The sequence below is a fragment of the Alnus glutinosa genome, chromosome 1 (genome assembly GCF_958979055.1).
Source record: "Alnus glutinosa chromosome 1, dhAlnGlut1.1, whole genome shotgun sequence".
Lineage (NCBI taxonomy): Eukaryota > Viridiplantae > Streptophyta > Magnoliopsida > Fagales > Betulaceae > Alnus > Alnus glutinosa.
The window spans coordinates 14,085,620-14,104,870 of NC_084886.1; the positions used below are offsets into that span (position 1 = coordinate 14,085,620).

The window sequence follows — 19,251 nt, forward strand, 5'->3', positions numbered from 1 at the left end:
AAAAGGGGTAATTACCTTTTTGCCTATGAACTACTAAAAAAAATGTGCGATATTCCTATGAACTATCAACTCGACTAAAATATACCATCTAACTGTCAACTTTACATATTTTGCCCACTTCCGTCAGTCATACCCGTTAACATGGATGGAATATGCCTGTTTTGGACGTTAATTTTAATTAAAATAGACAAATGCCCTCAATTGATAAAAAGGAAAAAAAAATGTTTTATAAATTTGGTTTAAATTTATTAATAAAAAATATTAAAACTAATAAATTCAAAAAAAAACAAAAACAAAAACAAAAAAGGAAAAAGGAAAAAAAAAAAAAAAAAAAAAAAAAAAAAAAAAAAAAAAAAACGGGAAATAGGTGGCTGCCGAAGGGGGTGGCGCACGAGCCACCCCCATAGGTGGCTTGCGGCCACCCTAAACAAACCAAGGTTGGCCACGCGACCCCCAGGTTGCGGGGTGGCCAGACCCACCTCTGGGGGTGGCTTGCAGGCCACCCCCTCCACCTAAGTGGGTGGCTGCCACTTCCTTTAGCAACCACCTCCTTTTCTTATGGTTTTTTTTAAAAGAAAGTTGAGGGCTTAGGTCATTTTTAAAATTGAGTTAGGGTATTTAAGTCTTTTCACGAGTTAGGCTGATAAAAATGGGCAAAACATGTAACTGTGGTAGTTCAATGTTCTTTCTTGGTCAAATTGGTAGTTCATGGGGGCATCGCACATTTTTTGGTGGTTGATGGAGGGAAAAGGTAATTACCCCTTAATAAAATATTCTCGTTTCCATCTACCCACTTTTTCTTTTCTTTTTTTCCCCACCGATCCGATTCTTACTAAATGATTTGCCTATTATATACGAGAGAAAGAAGAATACTAGAGCTCTTTTTAGGGTGCGTTTAGGATTGCGATTTTGTAGAGAAAAAGTACGATTTTAAACCAAATCGCAAAAAATGAACCGTTTGGAAACTGCCTTTTTAAAAAATTAGGATTTGAAAACGCAGAAAACTGTTTTTTCAAATCGCAAGCAATTTGTTGTTTTTTCTAAAAACACGAAATTTTAAAAGGCTAACCTGCTATTTTAAAGGCCATACTGCGATTTTGCCAAACGCTATTTTAAAAATCACTGTTTTTAAATAGCACTTTTTGAAATTGCAAATCCAAACGAACCCTAAGTGTTTTTTGGGGTCTTTTTATGCTGACATGGCACCTGTGTATTTTAATAAAAACAGGAGAGATAAATCAAGCAGCATGAGAAATGCTTTTTGGGGTCCTTCTATGTTGTCAAGGCACTTTGTTTTTAATAATTAATATATATATATATATATATATATATATATATATATATATATATATATATATATATATATATATATAGTATCATGTTAGCATAGAAGGATCTCAAAAAGACACTAGAATGAACTCTAGCATATATATATATATATGAGATATGATCTTTTGCCATCTTAAAACACAACTCTGGACCACCTTGCCCATGTGGCAAGGTCGTCTCCTAGCTAGTTTAAGGGGTTTTTTTTCTAAAAAAACAAATGTAAAAGTAAAAGTTGTCACGTGAGCAAAGATGGTCAAGAGTTGTGTATTGGGGTGGTAATGTATCATATGTATATATAAAGGTTTCCTCCTAGAGGATATCGCTTTCAAAGAGAAGAGTACTATCGTTAGCTTTTAATGAGGATATGATATTTACACAATTTTTATACAACACACTCACATGAGATAGGATCCATATGAATGAGACCTACCACATGAGTCCCACCTCATGCGAGTTTATTGATAAAAGTTGTGTAAATCTTGTTGTTTAAAAATCACAACCCTAGGATATATATATATGCCCTAAACTTGATCAAATCTTGATCCGAAGTTTGATCGAATCTTGATCTGAAGTTAAAATCTTCAACTTTGGGGGGGCCATAGTAAAAATCCAATTGGTTCAACTTTCTCAACAATTAATCAATTAAACTAGTGCGTATGTATGTATGTATGTGTGTGGGTGAAGCTAGCTTTTACAATTTTGGGAGTTAAAAAAAAAACAAAAAACAAAACAAAATTAGGGGTAAAATTTTATTTTATTTTTTTTTTGGGAAAACTTGGAGATTGGGGAGGCCCCCCAAAGATTCAGGTGGCTCTGTCTCTGTATGTACGTTCATATGTGTGTATGTTTAAATAAGAGCATCATCTTCAAACTAGTAATTAAGTCTATAAAATGCTATAAGGAAAAAAAAAGAAAAAAAAATTGTGGAATTTATCAATATCGAATTTGCAATAAATTTTGCATCATAAAAGTGAACTTTGGTGCAGTAGATTTGATTATCTACCATGTTAGCATAAAATGCTACATTCAATGCTACATTCACTTTGGCCTGGCAGTGAAATAAAGAGTAATGGTAGGGATTATTTTTTTTATCCTCGTAAAGTTAATTGGCTTTTAAAATCATCCTTAAATTTAGGATGAATTACTATTGAATTTGAACCTAATAATGATTTTAGAAATTACATCAACTTTTGAGATGATTAAAAGATAATAAAAAGATAGTCTCTACCATTACTTGTGAAATATGAATCCATTACATGCTAAGTAAGAAAGTGTAAACTTGAAAATACAGGAAACATTTCTCATTTTTCAAATTTGAAATTGAAAATTTGCAATTCATGATGTGCCCCAGGCTCAAAGCACACACGAAATGGGCTTGAAAACCAACCTAAGCGGGCTGCCCATTAACCTAATTTATGCTAAATGCTTAATAAAAATCGGTCCTGTGGCTAGAAAAGACCACCATGATAAGGTTAGCTTATACGAAATTAATTCCTCCACATTGGAATACAATATATGAGGATGAGGTATTTAAGCATAACATAATTAGCTTCAATTATGAAAATTGGTTTGTGTAAAACCAACTGAAGAATTATTAATACATATTCCAAGAGCAAATCACAATTTTACTAATAAGCTAGGTGTCCAATAAAATTATTTTTCGAAACTTAGTAGGGACTCCCTAGGGATATTAGCACAAGAAAGCATGGCACCTGCCCAGCACATAAATATAATCTTAATTAAGCCACTGATGATGGACGAACAGAGGACAATGCTTTGCTGCGACCATGAAAATAAAGAAACATTTTGTCCCTAGGTGGTATGTTTTCCTTGATGATCGGGTGATTGAGAAAGTTGCTCGTCCATGAAGTGATGGCAGGAAATGTTCGTGGGTCGAAAATCTGCATTGACCCGACTTCGTCCCAAACAGGGAGCCAGTAAGAGATCCACCCCAATGCAATGTCCAAATACCCAATGCTCTCCCCTCCGAAAAACTTCTTCCCTTTGATCTCTTCCTCTATCTTTTCCATGGCCTCTATGGCTAATTTCACTGCCTTTTCTTTTTCCTCTCCCAGGGAACACATAGCACTCCATGCAGCTTCTAAAAGCTATTCCAAGGAACAGAAAAACAAAAAAGATGATATAAAATTAAAGCATTCTCAGCATTCTAACTGTTTTAATAATTCTATATCATTATTCCATTTAAATAATATTTTTTACAGAATTCTTTATTCAATATCATTATTCCATTTAAATTCCACTATTTTTATCAGACATTTCTTCCCAATTCAGATTAGAGCGTAAGCATCAAACTCTTTAAATTTTCTATAAATTTTAGCTCAAGAATATAATTTTTTTATTTTATCTATCACTTTTAAAAAGTTTCCTACATCAAACTCTCCAAATATTTCTCTATTTTAACTAAATATTATTTTTTTTATTAATTTTAGTTGATCAAAACTAACTGCCATATGAACCCAAATGGCCTTTCCAACCAAAATTCCATCTTTTGTAGAGAAACGAAATACCCATAAACAAAATTCGTCATTACCCACAAGAAAGACAATCTATGTACAGTCAAAACACAATTGAAAAAAGGAGGTGTAACAAGTTTTCTGGTTTAATGGGAATTTAGAGTAGAAATGGAGAGAAATAGAGAAATAGAAGAAGAAATTAAAATGGAATTAGCACTGATAATAGGCAAATTCGAGGATGCCTAAAACCTCCACGAGTGATTCGAGGTACTCCCCCTCCATTTTCAGCCAAAGACTGGATACCAATTTTCATACCTAAAACATTTAACTAGACTTGTTTATATAGACTCATCTAAGGGTCACTAAACTAATAGGCCACTAACTAATAAGGCTCAACGCCCATTGAACTATAAAGCAGCCCATTAACTAATATATCTGTTACAGGAGGGGAATAACTAAACAAGCACCTGGAAGAGAGAGAGAGAAAGTTGTGAAGATTTCATGAAGATTCAGGGAAAGGAGAAAAACCGGGGAGAGAAAGAGCTGTGATGGGAGAGAGAGTAGAAGGAGAGACCATACCTAGTAAGCCCATACCTTTTGCTCTCAAATTCTCCCTCTCTCATGGTCTTCTCTCACCGCTCTGCTTCCTTTGACAAAAAGAATTGTGGGTTTGATCTGGTTTTCCAATTGGATTGGTGGGTTTGTTTCCTTCCAAGCCTATTGACCATCCCACTTCCTCCGGCACCACCACCACTGCAAGACCACAACCTTCGTTTGTGGGTTAGATGACCCAAGGAGAGCGAGAGAGAGAGGGAATTGCTGGCGGCAAAGGGAGGAAGGAAACTGAGCTGAGGAGAGAGAGGCAATATAAAACTCAGAAATAAGGAATGGCGAAAACTTTTTTCTCTCTATATTTGGGTTAAGGTTCTAACAAAAACTAAAATGGTGAAAGAGTAGAGAGCTTGATGGAGAGCCAGTTTTGTGATATTTCTCCAAATTTTAGAGTAAAGAGGGAAATGGCGAATTAGAGCATTTGCAGTGAACTCGTCAAAATTTTAGCAGATTTTGACGAAAAATATCACTTTTGTTATTTTAGCTACCTAGTTTTCAAAAGCTCAAAATATCAAACTCCCCAAATATTCTCTACTTCAAAATAAATACTATTTTTTATTAATCTGTCAACCAACCCAGCAAAAACCTTCTGGTTCCAAAAAAAAAAAACAAACCACCGGACAATTCTAGAATCCCGACTTCCACCGGACCCAAGCTTCGACGGCCGGCGGAGGCCCAACGGCCGTCGTTTTCTCTCGAAAATGAAAGATCGACGAACTGTGGACCTTCTCTACTCCTACATCCACTGGAACCGGCTTTCCACGACAACTGGATCCTTTGACGGCCGGCTTTTCCTCGACGGCCAGCAACTTCTCGACCTTCACCTACCCGCAGAAATGAAAGATCGGCCGACTATGGACCTCCTCTGGTTCTAGATCCACCCAAACCACTAAACCTCCTCAAATTGCAACTGGTTTCTCCTCTGCTTTAAGATCTGGGGGAATCGGCTTCTTCTCAACCTTGACTTCCTCCACAGACCTCCGGTGTTGAACACAAAAGAGGAACAAGGAAGAGGGACAGGAAAGAGATGAAGGCAGTTGGCTTCTTCGAACCCGCGAAAGTAGAATAAAAAATGGAAAAATAATAAGAGACGAGCGAAATCGACTCCGCTTAATAGACGAGGCTTTCTGACAATCGGCTGATTTACTGTAGCAGTAGAGAGCTTGCTGCGGGCATGTTTTTGAGCAAACTCAGCTGATTTTGGTGATTTCGCTAAAGAGACGAGTTTACTACAAATGCTCTAAAGATAAGGATGCTCTAGTGATTATTGAGCTAGAGCAATAAAGCTTTAGTTTATGTTCATACTTGAAAAACTAGAAAAGAACATTGAAAGTGCACATGCCATTGATCATGTATTGACCATCATAATGGGAAGAATGTCGAATTAGGCCATTACAAATTGTAGTTTCTAGGGGAGGCAATGGATACTCTTTAAGAAATTCAAAGAATTGGTTTCATATCAGTGATGTTGTGCGTGAGAGGCTACTGTGTTTTAAAAAAAAAAAAAAAAGACCAAATTTTTATATTTTTTAATGATTTTTTTTTGTGTGTTTTCACCCAAATTGGTCTAATAATAACTAGGTTTGTCCATCACTACTTTTTTCTTTTTTCTTTTTCTACTCAAACCACTAATCTCGAAATCTCGTTTTAATTCTTATTTTGTCTTTCGATTCACAGAAAGTCAATAATGAATTAAAACCATTATTTCAATTTAAGAAAAAAAGAAAAAAGAGGACTAGTATAATATGCTAAAACATTCCAAAAACAACTAAAATTAAGAAGCATATAATGGCAACAGGACAGGAATTACCTTCTCGTCTCCAAATCTGGCCCAAAATCGCGCTTTGGCTCTTTCATAAGGATCTTGAGGCAGCAATGGACTCTGTTTCCAGGTCTCGTCGATGTACTCAAGAATAACGAAAGATTCGGCGACCACTTTCTGGTCATGTACCAGAACTGGAATCTTTTTGTGAACAGGGTTCAGCTGCAAGAGAAGAGGGCTCTTGTTAAAGATGTCTTCTTCAACGTACTCATAATCAAGACCCTTGAGTTTCAGAGCCCATTCAACCCGCCGGGAAAATGGGCTAACCCAAAATCCCAAAAGCTTCACATCCTGGCTTGCCATGAGATTTAGTAGTGAATGGTTGCTCTCGATCTACTCTCTCACCCGCTGCTTCTTATATAATGCGTCCAAGGCTACACACTGAAAATTCAATATAGGACCATGACTCCACGAGAGACAATGTTGACAAATTGAACTTGCGTATACAAATCCTCCACATCTACTCTTTCTTTTCAAATTTTTTTTTTTTTTTCAAAATTTTACTTTATTTTTTCAAACTATCACTCCTCCAATTGCACTTAATTATTACACTTCTAAATTATAGCTCACTATAAGTCGGACTTACAAATTTCAAAATATTTCGAGTTGCCACTTTTTTTCTTTTTCTTTTTTCTTCTTCTTCTTCTTTTTTTTTTTTTTATTTTTTTTTTATATCATGACCATCTTTTTGAATAGAAAACATCACACATGCTAATCATGTGTGAAAGAGCCGTTTCTTATATTAAGGGTGCATTTGAGATTGCAGTTTTACAAATAAAAAGTATGATTTTAAAATAAATCGTTTAGGAATTATAATTTTAAAAATTTATAATTTGAAAATATAAAAAATCTGTTTTGTCAAATTGCAGACATGAGATGATTTTTTAAAAACATAAAATTTTAAAAATTAAACTAAAATTTTAAAGTTTAAACTAAAATTTTGTCTAAGTATTTAATTTAATGACGTTTCGGTCTTAAAACTCATTATAGATCGTACATTTAAAAAACGTATTTTCAAATTGTACGATGATCCTCAAAAGAAGAGATAAAAGTGCCACGCAACCAATCAATAAAGAGCAATGCTACGTTTCTCCTCAATAAAACAAAAAGAAAGGTTACCTGCCAACTCCCTTTATTTTTAAGTTTATTTGGAATCTTACATATTTTACTGTCATGAAGCATGAGTTTACTAATAAATTGGCATTACATATTTTACTTCTATGAGATATGAACCTGTTAGTAAGCAAGACTAAGGGTTAACGTCCCAAGGCAAATGCCAAAGGTGTAAGTCCCAAGGCATCACAAATCAATCATGTATTAGGAGTTAGCATCTCACGGCATCTATATATGTTAAAACTGGAGATGATGAAAGACCCACAACATCTATAAATGATAAGACTGTATTATGAGTTAGCGTCTCACGGCATCTATATATGTTAAGACCGAAGATGGTAAAAGACACACGTCATCAATAAATGATAAGACCGTATTATGAGTTAGTGTCCCATGGCATTTACAAAAATGATAAAACCGTATTATGAGTTAGTATCTCATGGCATCTACAAATAATAAAACTGTATTATGAGTAAGTGTCTCACAACACTTATATGTGCATATGAATCTGTCATTACATCATATTGTTGCATTGTGTATTGTTAAATAAATCAGTATTTTATTATATTATTGAAGGAGGTGACTCACTTGAATATAGTACAAACCACAATCACATATATATTTATGCAAGAAATGAGAGAAATGTCAGGACTATTAGAATCTTTTATGTTGAACCTATTGTTCAGGAATGAGGCTTTTATATATTTTCCGTTAATATGTAATAGTTTACATTATGATTCATTAGGTTAAAACAATGATTACGATATATCAGTGTTACATGTGGCACATATGTTAATGCTTTGTATTTACTTATTATGTGAGAACACGTTGGTCATATTTAAATATATATTGAGGTAATTCAGTCAATTCTAATATGTGATGTTCCCAAGTCTTTAAGAAAAAAAAAAATCGCTGCCAAAACTCAACTTTGATAACGTCGCAATGTTATGTGGAAATAAAAAAATTTCACTTATGTTTTTTGTAAAAAGCAGGGAGTCACAATTTGTACCAAATTTCGGCCAATTTAGGTGGAATTTGGTCGCCAGAATTCGGCGACGATGTCGAACGTCGCCAAATTTCTGCAGACCAGTGCCAGATTCCGACATGTTTTGCCAGAATTTGGCAGCGGTCCCTGGCACTAGAATCCAGCAATCGAATACCAAAATTCGAGGACATTTGGCTGTAGATTCGGGCTACCAACAATCTCCAATGCCAAGCGGTGGCGGATTCTCACAAACGTGCTTACAAGAATGAAAAGTTTAAAACCAGAAAATGATTTACGGTTTGTAAATCTTTTTCCAAAAATTAAAAGCACATCAGTGCAGAATTAGTAACCAAAAAAAAAATGTCTTATCTTCGGTCAGTATATGTAAAAGGCAATTTGTGTTCATATATAGCATGGTTTGATTTGTTGAGAAATGTACGTGCAGAATGCAATCTTCGCACCGCACAACAACTTGAACAGCCACAGCGTGATTTATGGGATTAGGGGCAACGACAGGATTCAGGTGGTGAGAGACGACGAAGAGAACGTATTTGACGGGGAGCTCCGGGAGGGTCAGGTTCTAACGGTGCCACAGAACTTTGCTGTGATTAATGCTCCGTTTGTTTCGGCGTAAAATGATTTATGGAAAATGATTTGGGCATTTTTCGGTGTTTGGTAGGGGCGAAAATAATAGTTAACCAGAAAATGATTTCTGTTTGACCAAAAATGATTAGTAAATTTAGGAAAATTTAAAAACGTAAATCATTTTTCAAAGACGCCAGACGTATTCGACCCCTATTAAATGACACAGTCGACCTTCACTTCAAGCAGTTGACCATCAACAAAATCTTGTTGGTACCGAAATCCGACAGCATTCGGGCAATGTCGCCGGAATCCGGTGATAGAATCCGGCCATCGTCGTCGGAATCCAGTCAGCTCAGATTCCAACGACCGTATTCCGGCCAGAACGGCCGGGTTCCGGCCGGCTGGCCGGATCTGGCCAAAACGGCAAGATTCTGACCGGCCGACAGGATCTGGCCAGAAAATTCCGGCCAGAACAGCCTGATTCCAGCGATTATGGCAAATTCCGGCCAGTATGCCGAAATCCGACAGTTTTGGCAGGAATCCGATAATTTTTTGCCGGAATCCGGCCAACCCAGATTCCGACGAAACTGTTCGGATTCCGGCATTTATCTTGGATTCTGGCTATAGTAGCCGGAATGGTGGAATTCGGTAAATGTGGCCGAAATCCTGTCGGTCAGTGACGGAATCTTGTCTTCATTAATTTTTATATTATTTTTCATTAATATTTATATGTTTTGAATAAAAATTGATTTTTATCGGTTAATATGAATGAATAAAAATATTTGTGATTTTTCGTACGCGCCAAACACCGAAAAATGCTTTCGGTGAAAAATATATTCCTGAAAAATGACTTCCCTGAAATCATTTTACGACGGAAACCATTTTACGTCGAAACAAACGGAGCATAAGATGGCAGGAAATTAGGGATTCGAGTGGGTGGCCTTCAAGACTAACGACAACGCCAAGATAAACCAACTTGCGGGAAGGCTGTCGGCCATCCGGGCAATTCCAGAGAATGCGCTAATAAACTCATACATCATTAACAAGGAGCAAGCAAGAAGGTTGAATTATAACAGGGAGGAGTCGACTGTGTTGAGCTCCGAATCAGGGCCACAGAGGAGGGACTAAGCTTCTCATGTGTAACTTTGATCAAAGTAGTAGTAGCAGTATGTGAAGTAGGGAATAAGGCCCTCCAAGGGGTGGAGGGTAACTAGCTAGTTTGGCAACTTCTATGTTGTACTTCGTATGTAAGTAACTGCGGGGATGGACGCTTAAAACGTATGAGTTATTAGAAGAGGTAATTACCTTTTTGCCTATCAACTACTAAAAAAAATGTGCGATATCCCTATGAACTATCAACTCAACTAAAATATAACATCTAACTTTCAACTTTACACATTTTGCCCCCTTTCCGTCAGTCAGACCTGTTAACATTGACGGAATATGCCTGTTTTGGACGTTAATTTTAATTAAAATAGACAAATGCCCTTAATTGATAAAATAAAAAATAAAAAAATAAAAAATTGGTTTAAATTTATTAATAAAAAATATTAAAACTAATAAATTCAAAACAAAACAAAACAAAAAAACAAAGACAAAAACAAAAAAGGAAAAGAAGGAGAAAAAAAAAAAAGGAAAATGGGTGGCTGTCGAAGGGGATGGCGGGCGAGCCACCCCCAGAGGTGGCTTGCGGCCACCCCAAACAAACCAAGGGTGGCCATGCGACCCCCAGGTTGCGGGGTGGCTAGACCCACCTTTGGGGGTGGCTCGCAGGCCAACCCCTCCACCTAAGTGGGTGGCTGCCACTTCCTTTAGCAACCACCTCATTTTTCTATGATTTTTTTTTAAAAAAAAAAATTGAGGGCATTTAGGTCATTTTTAAAATTGAGTTAGGGTATTTAAGTCTTTTCACGAGTTAGGCTGACAGAAATGGGCAAAACATGTAACTGTGATAGTTGAATGTTCTTTCTTGGTCAAATTGGTAGTTCATGGGGGCATCACGCATTTTTTGGTAGTTGATGGGGGAAAAAGGTAATTACCCTTTAATAAAATATTCTCGTTTCCATCTACCCTCCCCCCCCCCCCTTTTTTTTTTTTTTTTTTTTCCCACTGATCCGATTCTTACTAAATGATCTACCTATTATATACGAGACAAAGATGAATACTATAGCTCTTTTTAGGGTGCGTTTAGGATTGCGATTTTGTAGAGAAAAAGTACAATTTTAAACCAAATCGCAAAAAATGAACCGTCTGAAAACTGCCTTTTTAAAAAATTGATATTTGAAAACGCAGAAAACTGTTTTTTCAAATCGCAAGCAATTTGGTGTTTTTTTGAAAGCATGAAATTTTAAAAGGCTAACTTGCTATTTTAAATGTTATACTGCGATTTTGCCAAACGCTATTTTAAAAATCGCTATTTTTAAATAGCACTTTTTGAAATCGCAAACCCAAACGAACCTTAAGTGTTTTTTGGGGTCTTTTTATGCTGACATGGCACCTGTGTGTTTTAATAAAAACAGGAGAGATAAATCAAGCAGCATGAGAAATGCTTTTTGGGGTCCTCCTATGCTATCAAGGCACTTTGTTTTTAATAATTAAAAAACGAAAAAATAAATAAAATAAATAAAAAATAAAGAAAATAAAATAAAATCAGTATCATGTTAGCATAGAATGATTTCAAAAAGACACTAGAATGAACTCTAGCATTTCTTATATATATATATGAGATATGATCTTTTACCATCTTAACACACAACTCTGAACCACTTTGCCCATATGGCAAGGTGGTCTCCTAGCTAGTTTAAGGGGTTTTTTTTTCTTCTAAAAAAACAAATGTAAAAGTAAAAGTTGCCACATGAACAAAGATGATCAAGAGTTGTGTCTTGGGATGGTAATGTATCATATGTATATATAAAGGTTTCCTCCTAGAGGATATCACTTTCAAAGAGAAGAGTACTATCGTTAGCTTTTAATGAGGATATGATATTTACACAATTTTTACACAACACACTCACATGAAATAGGATTCATATGAATGAGACCTACCACATGAGTCCCACCCCATGCGAGTTTATTGTGTAAAAGTTATGTAAATCTTGTTGTTTAAAAATCACAACCCTATGATATATATGCCCTAAACTTGATCAAATCTTGATCCGAAGTTTGATCGAATCTTGATCTGAAGTTAAAATCTTCAACTTTGGGGGGGCCATAGTAAAAATCCAATTGGTTCAACTTTCTCAACAATTAATCAATTAAACTAGTGCGTATGTATGTACGTACGTATGTGTGTGTGGGTGAAGCTAGCTTTTACAATTTTGGGAGTTAAAAAAACAAACAAAAAACAAAACAAAATTAGGGGTAAAATTATTTTTTTATTTTTTATTTTTTTTTCCTGGGAAAACTTGGGGATTGGGGAGGCCCCCCAAAGACTCAGGTGGCTCTGTCTCTGTATGTACGTACATATGTGTGTATGTTTAAATAAGAGCATCATCTTCAAACTCGTAATTAAGTCTATAAAATGCTATAAGGAAAAAAAAGAAAAAAAAAATGGTGGAATTTATCAATATTGAATTTGCAATAAATTTTGCATCATAAAAGTGAACTTTGGTGTAGTAGATTTGATTATCTACCATGCTAGCATAAAATGCTACATTCACTTTGGCCTGGCAGTGAAATAAAGAGTAATGGTAGGGATTATTTTTTTTTATCATCTTAGAGTTAATTGGCTTTTAAAATCATCCTTAAATTTGGGATGAATTACTATTAAATTTGAATTCAATAATAATTTTAGAAATTACATTAACTTTTGAGAGGATTAAAAGATAATAAAAAGATGGTCTCTACCATTACTTATAAAATATGAATCCATTACGTGCTAAGTAAGAAAGTGTAAACTTGAAAGTACAGGTAAAATTTCTCATTTTTCAAATTTGCAATTCATGATGTGCCCCAGGCTTAAAGCACACACGAAATAGACTTGAAAACCAGCCTAAGCGGGCTGCCCATTAACCTAATTTATGCTAAATGCTTAATAAAATCGGTCCTGTGGCTAGAACAGACCACCATGATAAGGTTAGCTTATACGAAATTAATTCCTCCACATTGGAATACAATATATGAGGATGAGGTATTTAAGCATAACATAATTAGCTTCAATTATGAAAATTGGTTTGTGTAAAACCAACTGAAGAATTATTAATACATATTCCAAGAGCAAATCACAATTTTACTAATAAGCTAGGTGTCCAATAAAATTATTTTTCGAAACTTAGTAGGGACTCCCTAGGGATATTAGCACAAGAAAGCATGGCACCTGCCCAGCACATAAATATAATCTTAATTAAGCCACTGATGATGGACGAACAGAGGACAATGCTTTGCTGCGACCATGAAAATAAAGAAACATTTTGTCCCTAGGTGGTATGTTTTCCTTGATGATCGGGTGATTGAGAAAGTTGCTCGTCCATGAAGTGGTGGCAGGAAATGTTCGTGGGTCGAAAATCTGCATTGACCCGACTTCGTCCCAAACAGGGAGCCAGTAAGAGATCCACCCCAATGCAACGTCCAAATACCCAATGCTCTCCCCTCCGAAAAACTTCTTCCCTTTGATCTCTTCCTCTATCTTTTCCATGGCCTCTATGGCTAATTTCACTGCCTTTTCTTTTTCCTCTCCCAGGGAACACATAGCACTCCATGCTTTAAAAAGCTATTCCAAGGAACAGAAAAACAAAAAAGATGATATAAAATTAGAGCATTCTCTGCATTTTAAATGTTTTAATCGTTCACTATCACGATTCCATGTAAATAATATATTTTTACAGATTTCTTTATTCAATATCATTATTCCATTTAAATTCCACTTTTTTCTATCAGACATTTCTTCCCAATTCAGATTAGAGTGTCAGCATCAAACTCTTTAAATTTTCTATAAATTTTGGCTCAAGAATATACTTTTTTGATTTTATCTATCACTTTTAAAAAGTTTTCTACATCAAACTCTCCAAATATTTTTCTATTTTAACTAAATATTTTTTTTTTATTAGTTTTAGTTGATCAAAACTAACTGCCATATGAACCCAGATGGCCTTTCCAACCAAAATTCCATCTTTTGTAGAGAAACGAAATACCCATAAACAAAATTCGTCATTACCCACAAGAAAGACAATCTATGTACAGTCAAAACACAAATTGAAAAAAAGGAGGGGAATAACTAAACAAGCACCTGGAAGAGAGAGAGAGAGAGAGCTGTGAAGATTTCGTGAAGATTCAGGGAAAGGAGAAAAACCGGAGGAGAGAAAGAGCTGTAATGGGAGAGAGAGTAGAAGGAGAGACCATACCTAGTAAGCCCATACCTTTTGCTCTCAAATTCTCCCTCTCTCATGGCCTTCTCTCACCGCTCAGCTTCCTTTGAGAAAAAGAATTGTGGGTTTGATCTGGTTTTCCAATTGGATTGGTGGGTTTGTTTCCTTCCAAGCCTATTGACCATCCCACTTCCTCCGGCACCACCACCACTGCAAGACCACAACTTTCGTTTGTGGGTTAGATGACCCAAGGAGAGCGAGAAGAGAGGGAATTGCTGGCGGCAAAGGGAGGAAGGAAACTGAGCTGAGGAGAGAGAGGCAATATAAAACTCAATAAGGAATGGCGAAAACTTTTTTCTCTCTATATTTGGGTTAAGGTTCTGACAAAAACTAAAATGGTGAAAGAGTAGAGAGCTTGATGGAGGGCCAGTTTTGTGATATTTCTCCAAATTTTAGAGTAAAGAGGGTAATGGCGAGTTAAAAGATAAGGATGCTCTAGTGATTATTGAGCTAGAGCAATAAAGCTTTAGTTTATGGTTCATACTTGAAAAACTAGAAAAGAACATTGAAAGTGCGCATGTCATTGATTATGTATTGACCATCATAATGGGAACAATGTCGAATTAGGCCATTACAAATTGTAGCTTCTAGGGGAGGCAATGGATACTCTTTAAGAAATTCAAAGAATTGGTTTCATATCAGTGATGTTGTGCGTGAGAGGCTACTGTGTTTATAAAAAAAAAAAAAAGAAAAGAAAAAAAAAAAGAAAAAAAAGAAAAAAAGAGACCAAATTAATAATAACTAGGTTTGTCCATCGCTACTTTTTTCTTTTTTCTTTTTCTACTCAAACCACTAATCTCGAAATCTCGTTTTAATTCTTATTTTGTCTTTCGATTCACAGAAAGTCAATAATGAAATAAAACCATTATTTCAATTTAAGAAAAAAAGAAAAAAGAGGACTAGTATAATATGCTAAAACATTCCAAAAACAACTAAAATTAAGAAGCATATAATGGCAACAGGACAGGAATTACCTTCTCGTCTCCAAATCTGGCCCAAAATCGCGCTTTGGCTCTTTCATAAGGATCTTGAGGCAGCAATGGACTCTGTTTCCATGTCTCGTCGATGTACTCAAGAATAACGAAAGATTCGGCGACCACTTTCTGGTCATGTACCAGAACTGGAATCTTTTTGTGAACAGGGTTCAGCTGCAAGAGAAGAGGGCTCTTGTTAAAGATGTCTTCTTCAACGTACTCATAATCAACACCCTTGAGCTTCAGAGCCCATTCAACCCGCCGGGAATATGGGCTAGCCCAAAATCCCAAAAGCTTCACAGCTTGGCTTGCCATGAGATTTAGTAGTGAATGGTTGCTCTCGATCTACTCTCTCACCCGCTACTTCTTATATAATGTGTCCGAGGCTACACACTGAATCTTTTTTTGTTTTGTTTTAGATTACACTCTGAAACTTCAATATAGGACCATGAGACGGCAATGTTGACCCATTGAACCTGCGTATAGAAATCCTCCACGTCTACTCTTTCTTTTCAATTTTTTTTTTTTTTTAATCTTGTTTTTTCAAAATTGTACTTTATTTTTCCAAACCGTCACTCCAATTGGACTTGCGCTTCAAAATTACAGCAATTTAAATGATTTCTTCTTTGACTAGGGGTGCGTTTGAGATTGCAATTTTACAGATAAAAAATATAATTTTAAACTAAATTATAAAAAATAAATTGTTAAAAAATTATATTAAATAATTTGTTTTTAAGTAGCAAGCAAATAGATTTTTTTTTTTTTAAACCCAAAATTTTAAAGATTTACATACTATTTTTGCGATGGGTTGCAATGATTGCAATGCCCAGAGCCTCTCTCTCTAAAAAAGTCTCTATTCCTATGTAGCCTTTCTTGTTGGGGGAGGCTTCATGCCTTCCTCCCGGTTGCTGTTTTCTTCCCCTTAGCCTTGTTGGGCTAAGGGGGTTTTGTTTCCTCCCTAGTTTTCCAGTGGAGGCTAGAAGTCCCCCAACCATTAGGGTTATGTGATTTTTATCCCCCCGGTTTAGATCCGATGGTCGTAGTGCCCCTTCTAGTCCTTTTGGACTATGAAGGTTTTGTTTTGTTTGTTTTTTTGTTGTTTTATGACAGGAAACCACCTAGTGAGGTGCAGGAGGAGTGGTGCTCTTCTAGTGGCGTCGGTGGCAGCGTTGGCCGTTCCTCAATGTTTTAAGCATGCTGCGAGGCCAGATCTGTGTTAATCCGTTGTCCCATGATCAACACGCGCCCCTCAGCTTATGTCGCCGGAGTCTTATGGTCTTGCTGCTGTTTTCTATGGCTGGAAAGATGGTTAGTGTTCGGCGCGTAGCCCTCACGTGCCAAGTTATATTGTCATTCTAAGGTGCGTGTGAGGGCCACGCTCCGTTCCTTTTGCCGTGGTTCGGTGGCGTCCAGTGAATTTTGGTGGTTGATGTTGGTAGGGTGTCTTGTAGGAGGCGTTCTTTTTCTGGTTGTAGCTTTGTTTTAGGTGGTTTTCTTGTTTGTTGTTGTATTGGTCTGAGCTTGGCTCAATTTGGGATACACACCTTAATGGTGTTATTCTGTGTACACCAGTTAGTAGTGATTTATGCCTTCTTCGAATAATTAATGAAAGTTTAACTTTCCCTTAAAAAAAAAAAAAAAAAAAAAAAAATTCCTCCTCCAATTAGGAGAGAGGTGATTGTGTGATCAACGTCAAAAAAAGAGATAAGTTGCCACGTACCCGCTCAATAAAGCAAAATGAATGATTACGCTGCCCTCCTGTATTTAGAGTTGACCCAAACCTCGACTTGGCACATATGGGTGAAAGGGACGGTTTCCAAATTTCGTCAATATTACGCTAACACTCCGTCACCAAGTGAAATGCGAGCCCAAAGTCCATATTTCAGAACAAGTTTTACCCAAGGCCCATAATCATTCTTCAACTATACCCAATACTCTTACCCAAGACCCATAATCATTCTTCAACTATACCCAAAACTCTTATATATATATTACATTATAATTATTTAACTATTAAGAACCCAAATATCATGCAAGTTTCTCATAGTCAAATTGATAGTTTTAATTGTAATTTTAGAGTATTAGGCAAAGGATAGTCTATCAAAACAAAATAAAAGAACCATATTAGACATTGAAATTAGAATATATATTACATTAAAGATACTATGTTAATCAAAAGAAAAAATGGGTTAATTACTTTTCCCTTATACTACTACTTATTTACACGCTGCTCTCATGAACTTTTAACTGTTACACTCAACCGCCTTAAACTTCTATTTTCTTACTAAAAAATAAAAAATCATGCCGTTAGTCAAAATCGTTAAAAGGTCGTGAAATCACAAAAATATCTTAAGTTTAAGTTTAAGTTTTTCTTTATTTAATTTTATTTAAGTTTTTAATTTTATTTTTTTTAATTTGAGGGTATTTCCATTTTTTTTTTTTTTATTTATATTTAAAACAACGCATATTTGATTTACAACAACACATATTTGATTTAATGATCTTGACTAATGGATTAGGTTTTTGCCAATAAATTATAGTTTAAGGCAGTTAAGTGTGACATGTTGTATTTTATAGAGATGGTGTGTAAATGAGTGATAATTGAGGAAAAGAAAAGATAATTAACCAAAAAAAAAAAAAAACTAAAAAAACCAGCAGGGCTATAAAACACAACACTTGCATATTGCTACAACCACTATCATCGTAAATAAAAATGAAAATTACATATAAATAACCAAATGATTAAAGTAGCTAGTGAACTAGTGCGCAATGAATCATTTTTACTACTTTAGTTTTTATCTTTTGTTAAATTACTACTTATTCTAAAAGTTTAAACTAATAAAAAAATATTTATTTAATTATTTAATTAATATTTTAATACACCTTTCTTCACAAAATAGAGCTATAAAAAGCACTAGTTTTGCAAGAAGGGCCAGAAATGCAATGATGCAGTTTCTTTTTCTTTTTCTTTGTGGTTTTTGTTGTTTTATGGCAAAGTGTTTGGGGGTCCCATGTGGGATGATGATGAATCGATGATATGGTGTCAATTGGTTTGTTCATCACCGCGTGAAGTCAATATCAGGACGCTCTTCATGGCCCCACCCTTGGGTTAAAGGGACCTCCAGTCTGAGTGGATATACATTCACTATGGATAGAATATAAATTAAATAATTAATTTTATTTGTTTTTATAAGCTTAAACATTTTAGACATATAAATAATAATTTAATATAATATCAAAATTAGAGGTAAGGAGTTCAAACACACTTCACAATTCACCCCATTTAATTAAATATTTCAGCCATATTAGGGTGATAGGACGTATTTAAAATTTGAGGAGTCATGTGCCACAGGACACTAATACTAGGTAATAGGGTATACATGCGGATGAAGATGCGATTATTTGCACTATCCGTATCTGCGAAATGTAGGTATTACTAGATATCTGCGTTATGTTTTTACTAATCTTATCCATGCAGTTATTGCGGTTATTATCCGTCGCATATTAGACAATGACCATTTTGGACATATTTTAGTCTCATGGGCTTTCTTTGGGTCTATATTAGAGCACTAGTAACAGATATTCTATAGATGATTTATTTCCCTAAATATAGGAAAAAAAAATTTTAAAAAAAAAATAAAAAAATACCCACATCAGTTTTCCTATATTTCCCCTAAACTCTTAGATAGCATTGTAGCTGCCTAATAAAAAAAAAAAAAAAAAAAAAAAAAAAAAAAGTTAAGAAAGTAAGAAAAAGAATAAAATGAGAATAAAGAAAAAGTATTTAATTGATATAGGAAAATATAAGGAAATCTATTGTGAAATGTTTTTTTATAGGTAAGCAAAAAATAATTTTTTTTCCTAAATTTAGAAAAAATTGTTGGGTATCTGCTGATAGTGCTCTTATGGCCTATTTTAAATGTTTTTAAAAATAATTTGGCTCATTTTATAGTGTTTTAATAACGATTTTTTTAACTGCATCCGTATGTATAAA

General features: G+C 35.2%; 2 protein-coding genes across 2 annotated transcripts; both read right to left on the minus strand.

Moving 5' to 3' along the window:
- Positions 1-2,858: 2,858 nt before the first annotated feature.
- Positions 2,859-6,606, minus strand: LOC133873820 (probable glutathione S-transferase). Its single transcript, XM_062311594.1, has 2 exons — positions 6,226-6,606; positions 2,859-3,437 (listed from the first exon to the last, which is right to left on the minus strand). Exons 1-2 carry the CDS (start codon positions 6,538-6,540, stop codon positions 3,069-3,071), a joined length of 684 nt encoding a protein of 227 aa, XP_062167578.1. The 5' UTR covers positions 6,541-6,606; the 3' UTR covers positions 2,859-3,068.
- A 6,446-nt stretch (positions 6,607-13,052) lies between these two features.
- LOC133873828 (probable glutathione S-transferase) lies at positions 13,053-15,664 on the minus strand. Its single transcript, XM_062311605.1, has 2 exons — positions 15,258-15,664; positions 13,053-13,628 (listed from the first exon to the last, which is right to left on the minus strand). The coding sequence occupies exons 1-2, from the start codon at positions 15,570-15,572 to the stop codon at positions 13,263-13,265; spliced, it is 681 nt and encodes a 226-aa protein (XP_062167589.1). The 5' UTR covers positions 15,573-15,664; the 3' UTR covers positions 13,053-13,262.
- Positions 15,665-19,251: the final 3,587 nt, after the last annotated feature.

Excerpts from the sequence above, each read along its gene's own strand:
- LOC133873820 (XM_062311594.1), bottom strand. The coding sequence starts at position 6,540 with ATGGCAAGCCAGGATGTGAAGCTTTTGGGATTTTGGGTTAGCCCATTT. Across the intron at positions 3,438-6,225 it reads CCAGATTTGGAGACGAGAAG|CTTTTAGAAGCTGCATGGAG; the intron begins GTAATTCCTGTC and ends TCCTTGGAATAG.
- LOC133873828 (XM_062311605.1), bottom strand. The coding sequence starts at position 15,572 with ATGGCAAGCCAAGCTGTGAAGCTTTTGGGATTTTGGGCTAGCCCATAT. Across the intron at positions 13,629-15,257 it reads CCAGATTTGGAGACGAGAAG|CTTTTTAAAGCATGGAGTGC; the intron begins GTAATTCCTGTC and ends TCCTTGGAATAG.